This window comes from Pituophis catenifer, unplaced genomic scaffold (genome assembly GCF_029215685.1).
Source record: "Pituophis catenifer annectens isolate HBS135680 unplaced genomic scaffold, rPitCat1.0.hap2 SCAF_16, whole genome shotgun sequence".
NCBI classification, from domain to species: Eukaryota; Metazoa; Chordata; class Lepidosauria; order Squamata; family Colubridae; genus Pituophis; species Pituophis catenifer.
In genome coordinates, this window is record NW_027256896.1 from 11,071,328 (window position 1) to 11,087,900 (window position 16,573).

At 40.9% G+C, this 16,573-nt stretch overlaps 1 protein-coding gene across 1 annotated transcript in view; it reads right to left on the minus strand.

Annotated features, from left to right (window-relative positions):
- Positions 1-16,573, minus strand: part of ABCA3 (ATP binding cassette subfamily A member 3) — an 81,932-nt gene that overhangs the window by 47,586 nt on the left and 17,773 nt on the right. Inside the window, exon 2 of the mRNA XM_070954946.1 lies at positions 1,124-1,223. Within this exon, the coding sequence (XP_070811047.1) occupies positions 1,124-1,189 (66 nt within the window). The 5' untranslated portion in view covers positions 1,190-1,223. The remainder of the gene's footprint in view (positions 1-1,123; positions 1,224-16,573) is intronic.

Sequence of the window (16,573 nt, forward strand, 5' to 3'; positions counted from 1 at the left end):
TTGGCCCGTTTTTGGCCCAAAAAATGGCATGAAAACAGCCAAAAAACGCCCCCAAAACAGGCATGTGCGCGCCAGCCAGCTGGTCTTCAAGTTTCCGGTGCTCCGGCACGCGCACATGCATGAACATGCAGTTTGGGCACTTGGTGCCGAAAAGGTTCACCATCCCTGCCCTAGCATGATTTTTCAGGATGCTCGTAATATAAGCCCTACCCCCCCTAAAATAAGCCCCAGTTAAGATTGTCAGCCAGATGGATGCATTTAGTTCCGTATTTCCCCCCACCCAATAAGAAATAACCAGAAAATAAGCCCTAATGTGTCTTTTGGAGCAGAACTAAAGTCCAATCTATCTCAATAGTAGACAACCCTTTAAACATGAGCCAGCCGTGTGCAGCAACTGCCAAAAAAGCCAACGCAGTTCTAGGCTGCATAAACAGAGGGATAGAATCAAGATCACGTGAAGTGTTAATGCCACTTTATAATGCCTTGGTAAGGCCACACTTGGAATACTGCAACCAGTTTTGGTCGCCACGATGTAAAAAAGATGTGGAGACTCTAGAAAGAGTGCAGAGAAGAGCAACAAAGATGATTAGGGGACTGGAGGCTAAAACATATGATGAATGGTTGCAGGAACTGGGCATGGCTAGTTTAATGAAAAGAAGGACTAGGGGAGACACGATAGCAGTCTTCCAAAATCTCAGGGAGATTGCCACAGAGAAGAGGGAGTCAAGCTATTCTCCAAAGCACATGAGGGTAGGACAAGAAGCAATGAGTGGAAACTAATCAAGGAGAGAAGCAATTTTGAACTAAGGAGAAATTTCCTGACTGTTAGAACAATTAATCAGTGGAACGACTGGCCTCCAGAAGTTGTGAATGCTCCAACACTGGACGTTTTTAAGAAGATGTTGGATAACCATTTGTCTGAAGTGGTCTAGGGTTTCCTGCCTAAGCAGGGGGTTGGACTAGAAGACCTCCAAGGTCCCTTCCAACTCTGTTATTCTATTCTATTCTATTCTATCTTGAGGAGATTCAAGAACATTGGCTTGCACAACAAACTTTAACTTCCACCCTTTCATTTTTATGGATATCTTTTCTGTCATTTCTCCATGGCCCTTGACCAGCTCACCTGCAAGATGTAATTCTTCCAGAGAAGAAGCCCAAACTGCCGTGACACAGCCATCTTTTCACTCATAATGGGACGGGACGAGGATCAACTTTTTCAAATTCTGTAGAAAAGCAATATTGGAGTAGCAAGTTAAAAAATACAAAGCAAGTCCACTGTCAAAGAGTCATTTAATGGAGGGATGATTTGGATAACAACCCTGTTTGTTAACAACCATACTGTTGCCCTGGAGCAAAAAAATTCCTGTAAAATATAAGCTAGTGGTTCAAGAAGACAGAATATCTATATATTACACAAGTTGGTATGTGTGTGTATGTTTTTTTTAATTTTGTTTATTTAAAGATAACAAAACAAAACAAGTAAAAACAAGACATACAAAACATATACACAGAAAAAAGGTATAATCTTATCAAAGTTATCGCAACTGTAGTCTGTTATGTAATTCTCATTTGTATGTTTGACTCCTCTCTCATTGGGTCCTTTATGTTGTGTTTAAACTTTTTTTAAGTCCCTATTTCTGGCTTCATTTCTATTCTGTGTTGTGTGATTTGTTCTATTTGTGTTTTGATCATTCGCCAGTATTGTTTTGCCTTTGGGCAGGTCCACCATGTATGATAGTAAGTTCCTTTGTTTAGCTTACATTTCCAGCATGTTAAAGATGTGTTAGGAAACATTCTTGCCAACCTGGCCGGAGGGAGATGCCATCTATAAAACATTTTAAGCAAGTTTTCCTTATAGGGTACAGACATTGTCAATTTGTAGTTTATTGTCCATAATTTTTCACACTTATCTAATTCGATGTTATGGCCAGCTTAACATATTGTCCTTGACTACCTCCTCTTCTAATTTATATTTATACAGGAGCCTTGATAGTACAGGGGTTTAGTGCAACCTGTTATTAACACAGCTGCCTGCAATTTCTGCTGGTTCGAATCTCTCCAAGGCTCAAGGTTGACTCAGCCTTCCATCCTTTCTAAGGTAGGTGAAATGAGGACCCAGTTTGTGGGGGCAATAAGCTGACTTTGTATAAAATATATACAAAAGAATGAAGGCTATTGCTTAATGCATTGTAAGCCGCCCTGAGTCTCCGGAGAAGGGCGGCATATAAATCAAATTAAAAAAAAAAAAATATATGCTCGCAAATAGTTGTAGACTTTTTTAATCAATTTATCCTGTGGTCCTTGTAAGATTTTGTCTAGCTCGTTTTGGCCTTTTGGGAATTCAAATTGAGTCAAATCCTTCCGGTATCTTGATTTTATTTGTAGGTAGGGCCACCACTCAATGTCTGTAACCATCTCCTGCAGTTCTTGTCTTGTTCTTAGCTCTCCTTGGTTATTTAGTAGGTCCTTGTAGGTTTTCATTTTGGTGCTGTCCATGGCATTTGGGTAAATCTGGGCCTCCATGGTCGATAACCATTCCGGAATTTTATAATAATGTGCTTTTTTGATACCCTGCCATGTGTAGTATAATGACTGCCTGACCATATGTCTCTGAAAGTATCCATGTTGTTTATCAGTGCCCTCCCACAAGAATGCATGCCATCCTCGCTGTAGATCAAATCCTTCTAAGGTTAGCAGTCTTTTGTTTTTTAGCTCCATCCATTCCTTGGTCCAAAGCAGTGTAGATGCTTTATAATATGTTTCCCAGTCCGGTAGCGCAAGTCCTCCTCTTTCTTTGGAATCTTGTAAGTATTTGATTTTTAGCCTTGCTTTCTTGCTTTGCCAAAAATAGTCCGCTGTTAATTTATTAAGATCTTTAAAGAAATTCTTTCCCGGTTTTATTGGGATCACTTGGAATAGGTATAACATTCTGGGAAGGACATTCATTTTAATTGAAACAATTTTCCCCAACAGAGATAATTGTAATTTAATACAGGTTTCTAGGTCTTTTTTGATTTGTCCTATAAGTTTATCGTAATTGTCTTCTCTAATTGATGTACTTTTATTGGTAAGCCATATTCCTAAATATTTTATCTTCTTTGTAGTTAATATACCTAATTTGTCCTCTAATTCTTTTTCTTGTTGGTTGGTGGGGTTCTTCGTTAGTATCTTTGTCTTTTGTTTATTAATTTTAAGTCCCGCTACTCTACCATATTTCTCTATTTTGTCTAATATTTTGGTGCCCATTGTTATTGGTTGTTCTGCGATAAGTACGATGTCGTCTGCGAAGGCTTGGAGCTTGTATTCCTCCCTCTTGATCTTCAGACCTTGTATTTCCTTATCTCTTCGAACTTCCCTTAAGAGAATTTCCAGTGTTAATATGAATAGAAGGGGAGATAGGGGACACCCTTGTCTTACTCCTTTTGTTATTTGAAATTGCTCTGTTAGGTCACCGTTTATTGTTACTTTCGCTGTTTGAGCGGAATAGATTTTCTTTAGCATATTGATGAATTTGTCACTGAATTTCATAGCTTCTAACTGTAATGTGAGGAATTTCCAATTTAGGTTATCGAAGGCCTTCTGCGCATCTAAAAAAATTAAGGCCATCTGTTTATCTGAATTTGTTTCATAGTATTCTAATATGTCCATTATTTGTCTCAGGTTGTTCTTTATCTGTCATTTTGGGATAAAACCATTCTGGTCCAGATGGATATATTTGTTGATTATTTTCTTGATTCTTTCTGTAATTATCGATGTAAATAGTTTATAGTCCACATTTAAGAGTGATATCGGTCTATAATTCTTGATATGAGTATGGTCTGACTCTTCCTTCGGTATCAGTGTTATGATAGCCTCTGTCCAAGAGTTGGGGATCGTGGCTTCCAGAAGTGCATTGTTGAATACTTCAAGTAAAATTGACTGTTGGCAAGACTTATAGAACTCTGCAGGTATGCCATCTGGTCCTGGGGTTTTGTTTACTTTCAATTTCTTCCTCGCCTCTATAAATTCTGCCATTGTAATTTGCCTGTCCAGAAGGTCCCTGTGTGATTCTTCTAGTTCTTGGATATCGACTTCATGAAGATATTGTTTGATATCTTCTTCTGGAGAGTCTTCCTGTTTATATAGTTTCTGGAAAAAAGTTCTTGCTATTTCTTTTTTGTCTTTGTTCCTATACTGTATTTCTCCTGCCTCATCCTGTAGTTCATGGATTGTTTTTCTCTCTTTTTCTTGCTTCAGTTTGTATGCCAGCCATCGCCCTGTCTTATTTGCGTATTCAAAATGGTTTTGCTTTACAGATTTGATTTTCCTCGCAATTTCTGTTTGTGTAATCAAATTTATTTTGTGTTTGGCCAAATTTATTTTTTCTTTAATCCTCTTATTTAGGGGTTCATTCTGTAGCTCTAATTCATACTTTTTGAGTTCCTTCAATAAGTTGTCTTTTCCCTCTTGTTTTTCTTTGGGTTTTTTTTGCCAAGTACGATATTGTTAGGCCTCTTATGTAGGCTTTCGCCGTGTCCCACAGATTTTGGAGGGAAGTTTGCTCTTTGGTGTTAATCTCAAAAAATATTCCCATTTCTTTTTCCATCATTTGTATATATTCTTTGCTTTTTAGAATTTCGGTATTCATCATCCATCTCTTTTTCTTTCGGTATCCCTTCCAGATTACTTTTATCAGATTGTGGTCTGCCCCTGGGTTCGTCATTATTTCTATTTCTTCTAAATTCTTCCTGAGATCTGTTGACATCCAGGCCATGTCTATTCTGGACCAGGATGAGTGTGGGTTGGAGTAGAAAGTGTACTGTTTTTTATCTTTATTTATTTCCCTCCACGCATCTTGGAGGCAGAATTCCTGTGCCATGTCCTTAAAAGTGTCCAGCAAGGGTTTTTTTTGGGGGGGGGGTTGTTTTTCCTAGTACTACAGTAGTCTTTTTCTATATCTGAAATTGCATTGAAGTCACCTATAATGCAGATGTTCTCATAGTCTAGATCTTTTACCCTGTCATGTATATTTTGGAAGAAAGTACGTTGATTCTCATTTGGTGCGTAAATTGAGATTAGCAGTATTGTCTTGGATTCCATTTGTATCTCCACCATTAAAACTCTTCCCTCTCCGTCTGCGTATATCTGTTTTGTTTTTAGATGTTTCCTGATGTAGACTGCAATGCCTCTTTTTTTCTGGTCCGCTAGTGAGGTGTAAAGATTCCCTAGTCTTCTGTTTTCTAGTATCTGTTGGTGTTGTTTTTTAATGTGAACCTCCTGTAGATTTATGATATCCATTCCTAATTTTTGTAGTTTGGTAAGTGTCTGAGTTCTTTTAGCCGGGGCGTTTAATCCATTAACGTTGATCGAAATCATCTTTATTTCCTGTTCCATTCTTCTTCCTATCTACTTGTTGTCTTTAGTTTCCTGGTGTTTCTTGTTATTCTTTGTGTTTTCCCTCTTGCTCCTTCCCTCTCTTCTCTTTCTCTTTCCAATCTTCTCTTCTCCTCCTGTTCGTCTTTCACTTCCTCTATTGATTGCTCCTCTTGGCTCTTATTTTCCGCTTCTGTTCTAGATTCTTGCTCTTCTTCGGAGACAAAATGTTGATCGAAAAAATCTTGGGCTCCTTCCAGACTATCTATTTTAAGTTTCTTGTCCTGCCATGAGATTAGGATACCCTCTGGTAACAGCCAGCGGAACATCACCTTGTGTTTGTTTAATTGTGTTGTGAGGAAGTTATAGTTTTTCCTCTGGTCTCTGACACGTCTTGGGATTTGTTTCAGTGTTATTATTTCTTTCCCTTTGTAGAAGATTGTGTCCTCTCTCATTTTCCTGTATATCTCTTCTTTTGTCGTTTTCTTCATGAATCGAATATGATCTTCTTTTGGGTGTTTGTTCCTGCGTGCATAGTTGGTATGCACTCTGTACACCTTGTCTATATCCCTTCGTATATCGTCCTTATCTCTCTGTGTTGCTTCGGCGAGGATCTCTGTCATTGTCTCTCCCAGATCTTCTTCCTTGGTTTCTACTATAGTCTGGAACCTTAAATAAAATGATGCCTTTTCCATTTCCAGATATGTGAGCGAGTCTTCGAGTTCTCGATTAGTTGCCATCTGTTGTTGTTCCAGCATTTCTACTTTCTTAACCGTCTGTTCCATCTTCAGTTCTGTCTTTTCAATTCTTTGTTCATTTTTGGCGATGTTCTGTTGGATTTTTTCGATCTTGTCATCCATTTTCTTTATATTATCATTTATCTCTCCCACTTCAGCTTTCAGATCATCATGGTTTCTCTTGGTCTCCTCATGGTTATTGGCAATCATTTCTTGGGTCTTACTCATGGCTTCCTGTATCATTGCCAGTACTGACTGGATATTTTGCATACTGGAAATGGAGGCTGATTTTTCTTTTTCTGTTCCAAGCATGGTTTCTATGGTTCTTTGTTGTGCTGGGGATGCTGTTTGGGATGCCTGATTTGGAGTTATTTTCTTGCTAGTTTTGATTATGGTAGTTGTGCCAGTACTTGTCATCTTGATTCTTTTTTGCAGAATCTCCCAAATTGTCATGCACTAAAATATTCTTATTTTAACTCAACCTTGTTGTCTATAAAAATGTTAATCTCAGTAATAGTGTCTAGCTTCTATGTTGTATAGGTATTTATGCACTGATTGATCTTATCTAGTTGTAGGTTGTTTCTGTGCGTGTCTTTAAAACTCTGACAATCAATTCAATAATTAATTAGACTGTTAGATATATACTCAAAAAAAAGGTGGGGAGGGAATATATAGGATGAAGGAGGTCGAGGGAAAACGTAGAATTCTAGCACTTCATTAAATCTTGCTATAACAATCAATTAATAATTAATTAGTAATTACTAGTATAAGTATCAAAATAATGTAACAGTTAATAGTTTATATATCAATACAATATAGTGATCCAACTATCAAATCTAAATTTATCAGAATCTATTCCCTAAATGTCACTAATATAAATATATGGTTGAGTATTTATTATTTTTCTGGATGATATTTACTTATAGTTATTTAATTAATCGGTTAAACATTCAGTTAATCATTCATATAAATAGTTAATTGTCAATTTGTCAAGTATCTCACCAATAAAGAGTGTTAATAAATAGTTATAGTTTAAACAAGTCTTAATCAGATATAAATATAAAATTAATTTGGTCTTAATATACTGCTCTCTTTCAGTCTTACATGTAAGAGTTCTTGTACCTAAAGTTTCGTTTCTTTCTTTCTTTTTTTGTTCAAAGTCTTGGTTTTGGTGTCTCTCTCTCTTCCTTCTCTTCCAAATGTCCAAATAGCCAAAGGGTCTAATTGTCCAGAATTCAAGATTTCAGTGTCCAGTATCCACTGTTATCAAACAGATAAATTCAATTTGATATCTCCCTCTTTCAAATATCCAAATAGCCAAAGGGTCTAATTGTCCAGAATTCAAGATTTCAGTGTCCAGTATCCACTGTTATCAAACAGATAAGTTCAATTTGATATCTCCCTCTTTCAAATATCCAAATAGCCAAAAAGTCCAAATGTCCAAAATTCAAGGTTCCAATATCGACTATCCACCGCTATCAAACAATTTAGTCCAGTTTGGTAGTCTCTGATATTTAGTCCAGGCTCTGCTTCTTCGCTACCCGTCTGGCGTGCCGCTCTCGCTTATTCGCACTTTCACTTTTGGCTGTTAATGGCTTCCGACTCTCGCCGCGATCCTTTGCCTTTCTGTTGATTCGTCTCTGCTTCTGTTGCGTAGACTGCTTTTCCAGCCTAAGAGAGAAAAAAAAAGGTCCTTCTTCACAGTTAAGTCCAAATTTGGGGTCTGGTCCAAAATCGCCTTATTAAATCCTTGGGAATCTCTCGTTCCAAGCAGTCTCTCTTTTTCTTGCACAGTCACCGCCTGTCAGCTGTTTTCCGCCCTGTCGTCTTTCGTTCGCTGCTTTCCCTGGCTGCTATTCAGCTGTCTCTTCGGGGTCTCAACTTCACTGTCTGCAATTTCGGCTTTCTCACTATCGTTGTGCTTCCCACGTTCCGTTTCAATTTGCTTTCAAGTTAATTTGGATACAGTTGCGATCTTTTCGATTTGATCTTCTCCCTCCTGCTGTGCGGTTGCAACGCTTCGGGCTAGCCGAGATGGCTGGTTTTTTCCCTTCCAGAATTAGGAGGTTTTTCCTGAACCTTCGGGTTGGTTGCTTCCCCCTCCCCCCGAGGTCCTTGGAAGTTCCCCCTTTTTCTATCGATCTCTACAAGATCAATAGTGCTTATAGCGGCTTCCTAGATGGGAATTTTGGAGTTTCAAGAGCGGAGCACCGTTCTCTAACTCCATATACGTTGATGTCCCCGCCGGAAGTGGTATGTGTGTGTATGTTATATACCTGTATTTACATCATGCAAGAATGAATCTATCTATCTACCTACCTACCTACCCACCCACCCATCCATCCATCCATCCATCCATCCATCCATCCATCCTGTATCTATCTATTTATCAGCGGTGGGGTTCAGCCAATTCTGTCCGGTTCGGCCGAAGTGGTAGCGGCGACTGCAATAGGCTCCGCCCACCCGCCCTGACGTAATTCTGTCCTATTTCATCACGTTTTGGAGGAAGTGCACGAGCAAAGAGCATGTGCGGAAGGCCGAACATGTGCATGCAAGCTCACATTTGCGAATTGGTAGGGTAGGTAAGTGAATCCCACCTCTGCTATCTATGCATCTATTCATGGGAAAAAAACAAATGAAAGGCAGCTATTCATGGGGGGAAAAAATAGCCCACTTTTGTATGTTGTACAAATCCAGCATTGTTATTTTTTCTAATGTTCTATTTCTTTTAGGTAAAGGTTCCCCATGCACATATGTGCTAGTCAATCTTGACTCTAGGGGGCGGTGCTCATCTCTGTTTCAAAGCCGAAGAGCCAGCACTGTCCGAAGACGTCTCTGTGGTCATGTGGCCAGCATGACTCAACGCCAAAGGCACACAGAACACTTTTTCCTTCCCACCAAAAGTGGTGCCTATTTTTCTACTTGCATTTTTGACCTGCTTTCGAACTGCTAGGTTGGCAGAAGCTAGAACAAGTAACAGGAGCTCACCCCGTTACGTGGCACTAGGGATTCGAACCGCTGAACTGCCGACTTTTCAATCGACAAGCTCAGCTTCTTAGCCACCGAGCCACTGCATCCCTTATTTGTTTTAAAACATTTTAAATATTCGGAAATATAATTTTAAGTTGTGGATTTGACACACACCAAAATAAGCTCTTCATGCACCTTGCAGAAATCAAATTTCTCTTTCTATTCGGTTGTTTTGGGCAAAGTACTTCATGCTTTCATTTTCCCATAAGATACATTTGTTCTAATAGAGAACATTGTATATAGCATTTTCAGTGAGATTATCCGTTGTCGCCCTGACTCTGTCTGAACACAGAGTCTTATTTTGACTCCACTACAATCAGAGATCTCTTTTGTTTCATTTTTTTTTCACTCCGAAGGCCAAACAGTCACGCACGAATCATGCAGTCAGCCTTCAAAAACTAATCATCTGAAGCATCTAAGTTCTTAAATTGCAGCCAACTCCTGCTGAGTTCAGCTTTGCAATTTTAACTTCCAGATTTCTCGACCAACCATAAACTACACACAAGCCAGCCCCACCGCCAAAAGCCACCAGCAAGGATGAAGCAAGCGACACCACACAATTCCGGTAGTAGTAGGAACCTGATGTTGCTAGTGTGCGGGACATCTAAGTATGTGTATATGAGAATGTACATTGTCTCTCTACCAATGGTGAAACCCAAATTTTTTTACTACCGGTTCTGTGGGCATGGCTTGGTGGGCATGGCAGAGGAAGGATACTGCAAAATCCCCATTCCCACCACACTCCTGAGGGAAATATATTGCAAAATCTCCATTCCCACCCAACTCTGGGGCCAGCCAGAGGTGGTATATGCCGGTTCTCTGAACTGCTCAAAATTTCCGCTACCGGTTCTCCAGAACCTGTCAGAACCTGCTGGATTTCACCCCTGCTCTCTACCCAACAGTAAACTTACAAGGCTGGACATTCCGGTGATAAATTAAACTTCTTCTCTTCTTCCCGCTTTCTTTAATACCATTGTAGGAAGTTAGCATCTACCCTCTTCTAGGAAAATGAAATATTCTAGGAAATATTAACAAGGCAGAATATTATATTTCCCTGGATGAGAAATGGAGAAACATGTTTTTAGGCAGGAAACAGACTCACTCTTAATAGTCCCCACCCTCCTCAATAGCCCACAGCAAATGTCCACACTTAAGAGATAAAGAGATAGCTAGGTCTATTCATAGGCAAAAGAAGACGGGGACAACAGAGAACGAGGTGGCTGGATGGAGTCACTGAAGCAGTCGGGGGGAGCTTAAATGGACTCCAGAAGATGGTAGAGGACAGGAAGGCCGGGAGGAACGTTGTCCATGGGGCCGCGATGGGTCGGACACGACTTCGCAACTAACAACAACATTCAGCTTGTATCCTTATGATTTATATTGATATTGTTTCCTGATTGCTTATTTGTACCGTATGACTATCATTAAGTGTTGTACCTTATGATTCTTGATGAACATATCTTTTCTTTTATGTACGCTGAGAGCATTATGCACCAAAGACAAATTCCTTGTGTGTCCAATCACACTTGGCCAATAAAAAATTCTATTCTATTCTATTCTATTCTATTCTATTCTATTCTATTCTATTCTATTCTATTCTATTCTATTCTTCTATTCATAGGCAAATGCCCTCACCCAAGATCCAACAAAGGTAGGATTAGCCCTCTACCCATCTAGCAACAGAACTCACCACATGGCACCTGGGGAGATTGCATCACCCAGCAAGGCTCAACCAAGCCCGGGACTCAGGACAGCCTACAGAGTTGCCCCTGCATGACCCCATGGGAGTCTGACAACCAATCAGAATACAAGCTCAAATTCAAAAGCCCAGAGAGGATATAAAACTCAGGCACTCTCAGCATCTCTTCCCTTTTTTTTCCTTCACCCAACATCTTCTAGGCATGTGATCCTGTCCACCATTAAAAACCATCGTTCCAAACAGTCTCCATGTGTCCAGTTTCTTTTTTCCCCACTTGGATCTGAACCCAGAAGGATATTTCTTTCAACACCACCTTTGTTCCAAAATCCTGGTTTTGGCTCGGAAACCCATTGCTTTTTCTAAACTTTGATTTCCTTCAACCTGGCTGACATCAACTGCAATTCTGCTTCAGGCTGACATCCCAAACTTGTATTTCAACGACCAGGATGGAAAAATTTAGATGTGCTCAGCAGCCTACAATTTATTGTGTGATGTGTAAATACTATCAAGAGTTCAAGACAGGTTTCGTAGCCGAAACGGCTTCAAATTACAAACTTAGAAGAGCAAAGAATGTTTAGCCATAAGGCGTTAGAAGAAAAAACCCACATAAATGCTAAGAAGAAAGAGAGGAAAGATTAAGGAACGAAGCACTTCTGAGTCAGTACTTTTCCATCAACAGCACCGAGGTTTAAATGTCCCCTGGACATCTAATCCTAAAAAGAATTCGATCTTCACAAGATTAAAATTGAAATGGGTAAAGAAGGAACTTTTTAATCATCTATGGTGGACGTGGGATAAAGCAAAGAAATATTGGAGTAGGATTCATATGTTAATACAGAAAATTCTTAAAGTGATTATAGAAAGACAACCAGAGATTTTTCTTTTGGGTTTAATGGAACAAGACTTGGAAGAAAAAAAAAATTGGAACTCTGATGTTATATATGTTGACGGAAGCAAGAATACTTTAGGGACAGAAATGGAAGGATACTTCTCCACAATTTTGATCAGGTAGGGTCTTTGTAGCCCAATCTAGCATCCATCCATGCTCTCTGGAATGAAGTTCTACCTAAGATCCATACAGTTACCACCCAACTGGCATTTTGGAGGGCACTGAAGACCTGGCTGTTCCACCAGGTTTTTCTAAGGATGGTTGAAACTGCTCCTTCGTAGTGTGCATACGTTTTTCAGGGTCACCCAGTTTTTTCCCCATTTTTCCCCCTCCATTGTCTTTATTGTTACTGTATGTTGTTATTTCTCCTGTCTTTTTACTTTGTTCACCACCCAAAGTTGCTTGGAATCGGGCGGTGTCGAGACTTATTAAATTATCATCATCCCCATCATCATTGTAATCAGTCCACACCACGATTTTAAGTGGTGCATGATTCTCATAGGCTGTAGGTCGAAACGTTGGTTGCTAATGTATCTGCACCGAGACTAGGATCAGTGATGAAAGCATTGGGTACACATTTTATAAATCAAAGCAAAAGTAGGAAACAATTGGGACAATGTCTTTGTTGATGCATTTGGGCGTCGTTTTTATATGTGTCTTCAGCCTCCATACTTCCCAATGCATGATGGAATGTGTAGTCTAAAACAGTGTGCAGCAGCTGCCAAAAAAGCCAACACAGTTCTAGGCTGCATAAACAGAGGGATAGAGTCAAGATCACGTGAAGTGTTAATACCACTTTATAAGGCCTTGGTAAGGCCACACTTGGAATACTGCATTCAGTTTTGCTCGCACAATGTAAAAAAGATGTGGAGACTCTAGAAAGAGTGCAGGGAAGAGCAACAAAGATGATGAGGGGACTGGAGGTTAAAACATATGAAGAACGGTTGCAGGAACTGGGTATGTCTAGTTTGATGAAAAGAAGGACTAGGGGAGACATGATAGCAGTCTTCCAATATCTCAGAGGCTGCCACAAAGAAGAGGGGGTCAAGCTATTCTCCAAAGCACCTGAAGGCAGGACAAGAAGCAATGGGTGGAAACTCATCAAGGAGAGAAGCAACTTAAAACTAAGGAGAAATTTCATGACAGTTAGAACTATTAATCGGTGGAACTGCTTGCCTCCAGAAGTTGCGAATGCTCCAATACTGGACGTTTTTAAGAAGATGTTGGATAACCATTTGCCTGAAAAGGTATTAGGTTTCCTGCCTAAGCAGGGGGTTGGACTAGAAGATTCCTTCAAGGTCCCTTCCAACTCTGTTATTCTATATTCTACATCTAGAACAGTATTGTTCAAACTTGGCTGTCTTAAGAAGTGTTGACTTCAACTCCCAGAATTCCCCAGCCAGCATCAAAAATTCTGACGCTGTACTATATGCCCCATATGGAGGTTAAATCAAGCTATACCTGGCTGCATTTTTCTCCATTGCTCCCAATATTTGGACAAAAGCTTTCCAAAGTATTGTGTGTGTGTGTGTTTTTTTTTAAAAGCACAGTTTTCACAGCTTCCTCTACCCAACCTTGTCTAAGTACACAACCTATTTTTTTTCCCCTCTTGCAAACCGCTCCTCTAATTCAGTCAGTCCCTTCCTGATTCCCATTCATGTTGAAGAGTGATTAATGGGCACAGGAAGACAGACAAGCAGAGACACCTTAAAAAAGGAACAAGTTTTACTTCCATTTGTTCGTTAATCAAATTTAGGTACTGCCCATCTTACTCTCAACAAAAGTGTTTATAGTCAAGACGATGGTTTTCCCAGTTGCAATGTATGGCTGTGAAAGTTGGACCATAAGGAAGGCTGAGCACCAAAGAATGGAGGCCTTTGAACTCTGGTGCTGGAGAAGACTTCTGCGAGTCCTTTGGACTACAAGGCCATCCAACCGGTCAGTCCTAGAGGAGATCAACCCTGACTGCTCTTTAGAAGGCCAGATCCTGAAGATGAAACTCAAATACTTTGGCCACCTGATGAGAAGGAAGGACTCCCTGGAGAAGAGCCTAATGCTCGGAACGATTGAGGGCAAAAGAAGAATGGGATGGCAGAGAACGAGGTGGCTGAATGGAGTCACTGAAGCAGTTGGCGTGAGCTTAAATGGTCTCCAGGGGATGGTAGAGGACAGGAAGGCCTAGAGGAACATTGTCCATGGGGTTGCGATGGGTCGGACACGACTTCGCAACTCACAACAACAACATTTTACTCTCAGAGTAAGAGTGACTTTGGGAGGTATATTGTCAAGCCAGATTAAAAGCTTGCACCTCTGATCTTGGCAAGGTTCATTCCTACCCTTCAAACTTCACTCTAAAAAAAAAAGCTACGCATCAAACAGAAAGCAGCTCGTTTGTGTTCAGTTTGAAAGATGCCTCCAGCCTAAGAGCAATTGCCTCCTACTGGCCCCAAATACATGTGTGAAGAAAGGAAGAAATCTCTAATTATCTAGATTAGGCCAGGAGGAGAAATACACCCTTCCCAAACAAAGCCACAAGGTGACTTGTATATAAAGGAACATTTCGTAAACAAGGAAGACTGCATTGTGCAGTAATCATCTCACACCAGAGGACCATTGGGAGGGTCTACCACACACACTCATGATGTTCTGCCCCAGCCACGGATCCCAAAGAACGCAGCACACACCAAGTCTGTACAAACCTTAGTTTACTAAAATAAAATCAGGTGTTTTTTTTCAAACAAAGGCTGTTAATTAACATTTTTAACAGCCTACAAGAATCCAAAGAATAAATAATCTTAATCTTACTATGGTTGGCAGAAAGCCCAGAAGCAATTTGCAGAGAACTAAGATCGAGGCACGAAGGAGAGTGAACAAAGTTGTTCCCTGCAAATTGCTTCAGTCGGCGTTCCTCCTTAAATAGGCTAAGGGAGTGACCAATTAGCCCCAAGCCTTACTCTTGAGGAGACCTCCTCCTGAGGAGCCACTCCTGCCTTTTGGCAGCGCTGTGTGCCCTTGCATCGAGAAGAGGCTCCTCCTCTTCGTCCTCTTCACTTAAGGGAGCTTCTGGAGGTTCTGAAGGTCCTGGATGAATCCCCACCTCTGGCACCACATCTTCTCCAGCCTCCTCATTGTCCGACTCGAGTGCTGCACAGGCTGCTGGCGCAGCACCACACCAGCCTCCTCGCTGTCCGAATCAGCCACCAGCTGCACAGGCCGCATACGGGCCACAACACATGAGGTGGTGTTATCTCAAAAACAAGAGGAACATTACAGAAGGTGGAGGGGAAAAGAAAAACAACAACAAGCCTTACTGTGATGGACAACAATCCCTCTGTTAAAAGTTTGCAGATGACACAACAGTGATTGGTCTCATTCAAGACAACTATGTATCTGCATATAGATGGGAGGTTGAACAACTAGCCTTGTGATGTAACCAGAACAGAGGGTGGCTTCAGCAGGTTCTGACCAGTTCTGGAGAATCGGTAGCGGAAATTTTGAGTAGTTCAGAGAACCGGTAAATACCACCTCTGGCTAGCCCCACCCCCATCTATTCTCTGCCTCCCGAGTCCCAGCTGATCGGGAGGAAATGGGGATTTTGCAGTAACCTTCCCCTGCCATGCCCACAAGCCATGCCATGCCCACCAAGCCATACCCACAGAACCGGTAGTAAAAAAATTTGAAACCCACCAATGAACCAGAACAATCTTGAACTAAATACACTCAAAAACATAGAAATGGTGGTGGATTTTAGAAGAAAACCTCCTATACTACCACCTCTTACAATACTAGAGAACACAGTATCAACAGTAGAGTCCTTCAAGTTTCTAGGTTCTATCCTATCTCAAGACTTAAAATGGATACCTAACATCAAAAATGTCATCAAAAAAGCACAACACAGAATGTTCTTTCTGCCCCAACTCAGAAAGCTCAAACTGTCCCAAAGAGCTGCTGATCCAGTTCTACAGAGGAATTATTGAGTCTGTCATCTGCACCTCTATAATTGTCTGGTTTGGCTCTGCAACCCTACAAGACAGACACAGAGTTCAGAGGATAATTAGAACTGCAGAAAAAACAATAAATCTCAGCAACCTGCCGCTCTGGAGCCGCATGTGGCTCTTTCATCCCTCTGCTGCGGCTCCCTGTTGCTGGTTGGCTCCACAATCGATAGGGCTTTCGGTTAGGACAGGTATAGGAAAAAGGATGCTGTGCTAGGAGGAAACTATGATGGGGGAACTGGACTTCCGGTCGGCTCCAGAATTGAATGGGGGTTCCGGTTAGGACCTTTTTGGCTCTTTGAGTGTTTAACGTTGCCGACTCCTGTCCTATCTGGATGTCTGGGAAGTTCAGCTTACGCACGCAAGATCAATTATGTTGCCTACCCCTGCCACCCACTTCTTCATTCTCACATGAGAATAGTTCCTGCTTTGCTTTGTGGGCCTCACTGACATTTCTAGCTGCAGCAGCAGCAACAACAACAACAATAGGCCAATTCTAAAGGGTCGTATTGTATTTCCTTAATCGTCTTCCTTTGCAGGGAACGTGGCTGTCTGGTGGAGCAGAGAATGGATGGGGGAAAATAGAAAAACAAGCAATGTGCATAGCATTTGCTATGTTTCTCTGTATTGCCTAGTTGCAAAGTCCTTTCTTTGAGAAAGTGCATTTTTTTAATATGCAGGACGAGTGCTTTACACACACATCCTAAGAGGTTCTCAGCTATTCCTTTGTGTCAAGATCCCTGCTTGTGCAAAAGTTGGCTTGAAACTCAGTATTAAGAAAACTAAGATCATGGCATCCGGCCCTATCAATTTCTGGCAAATAGATGGGGAAGAAATGGAAGTATTTTCCTAGGCTCCAAGATCACCACGC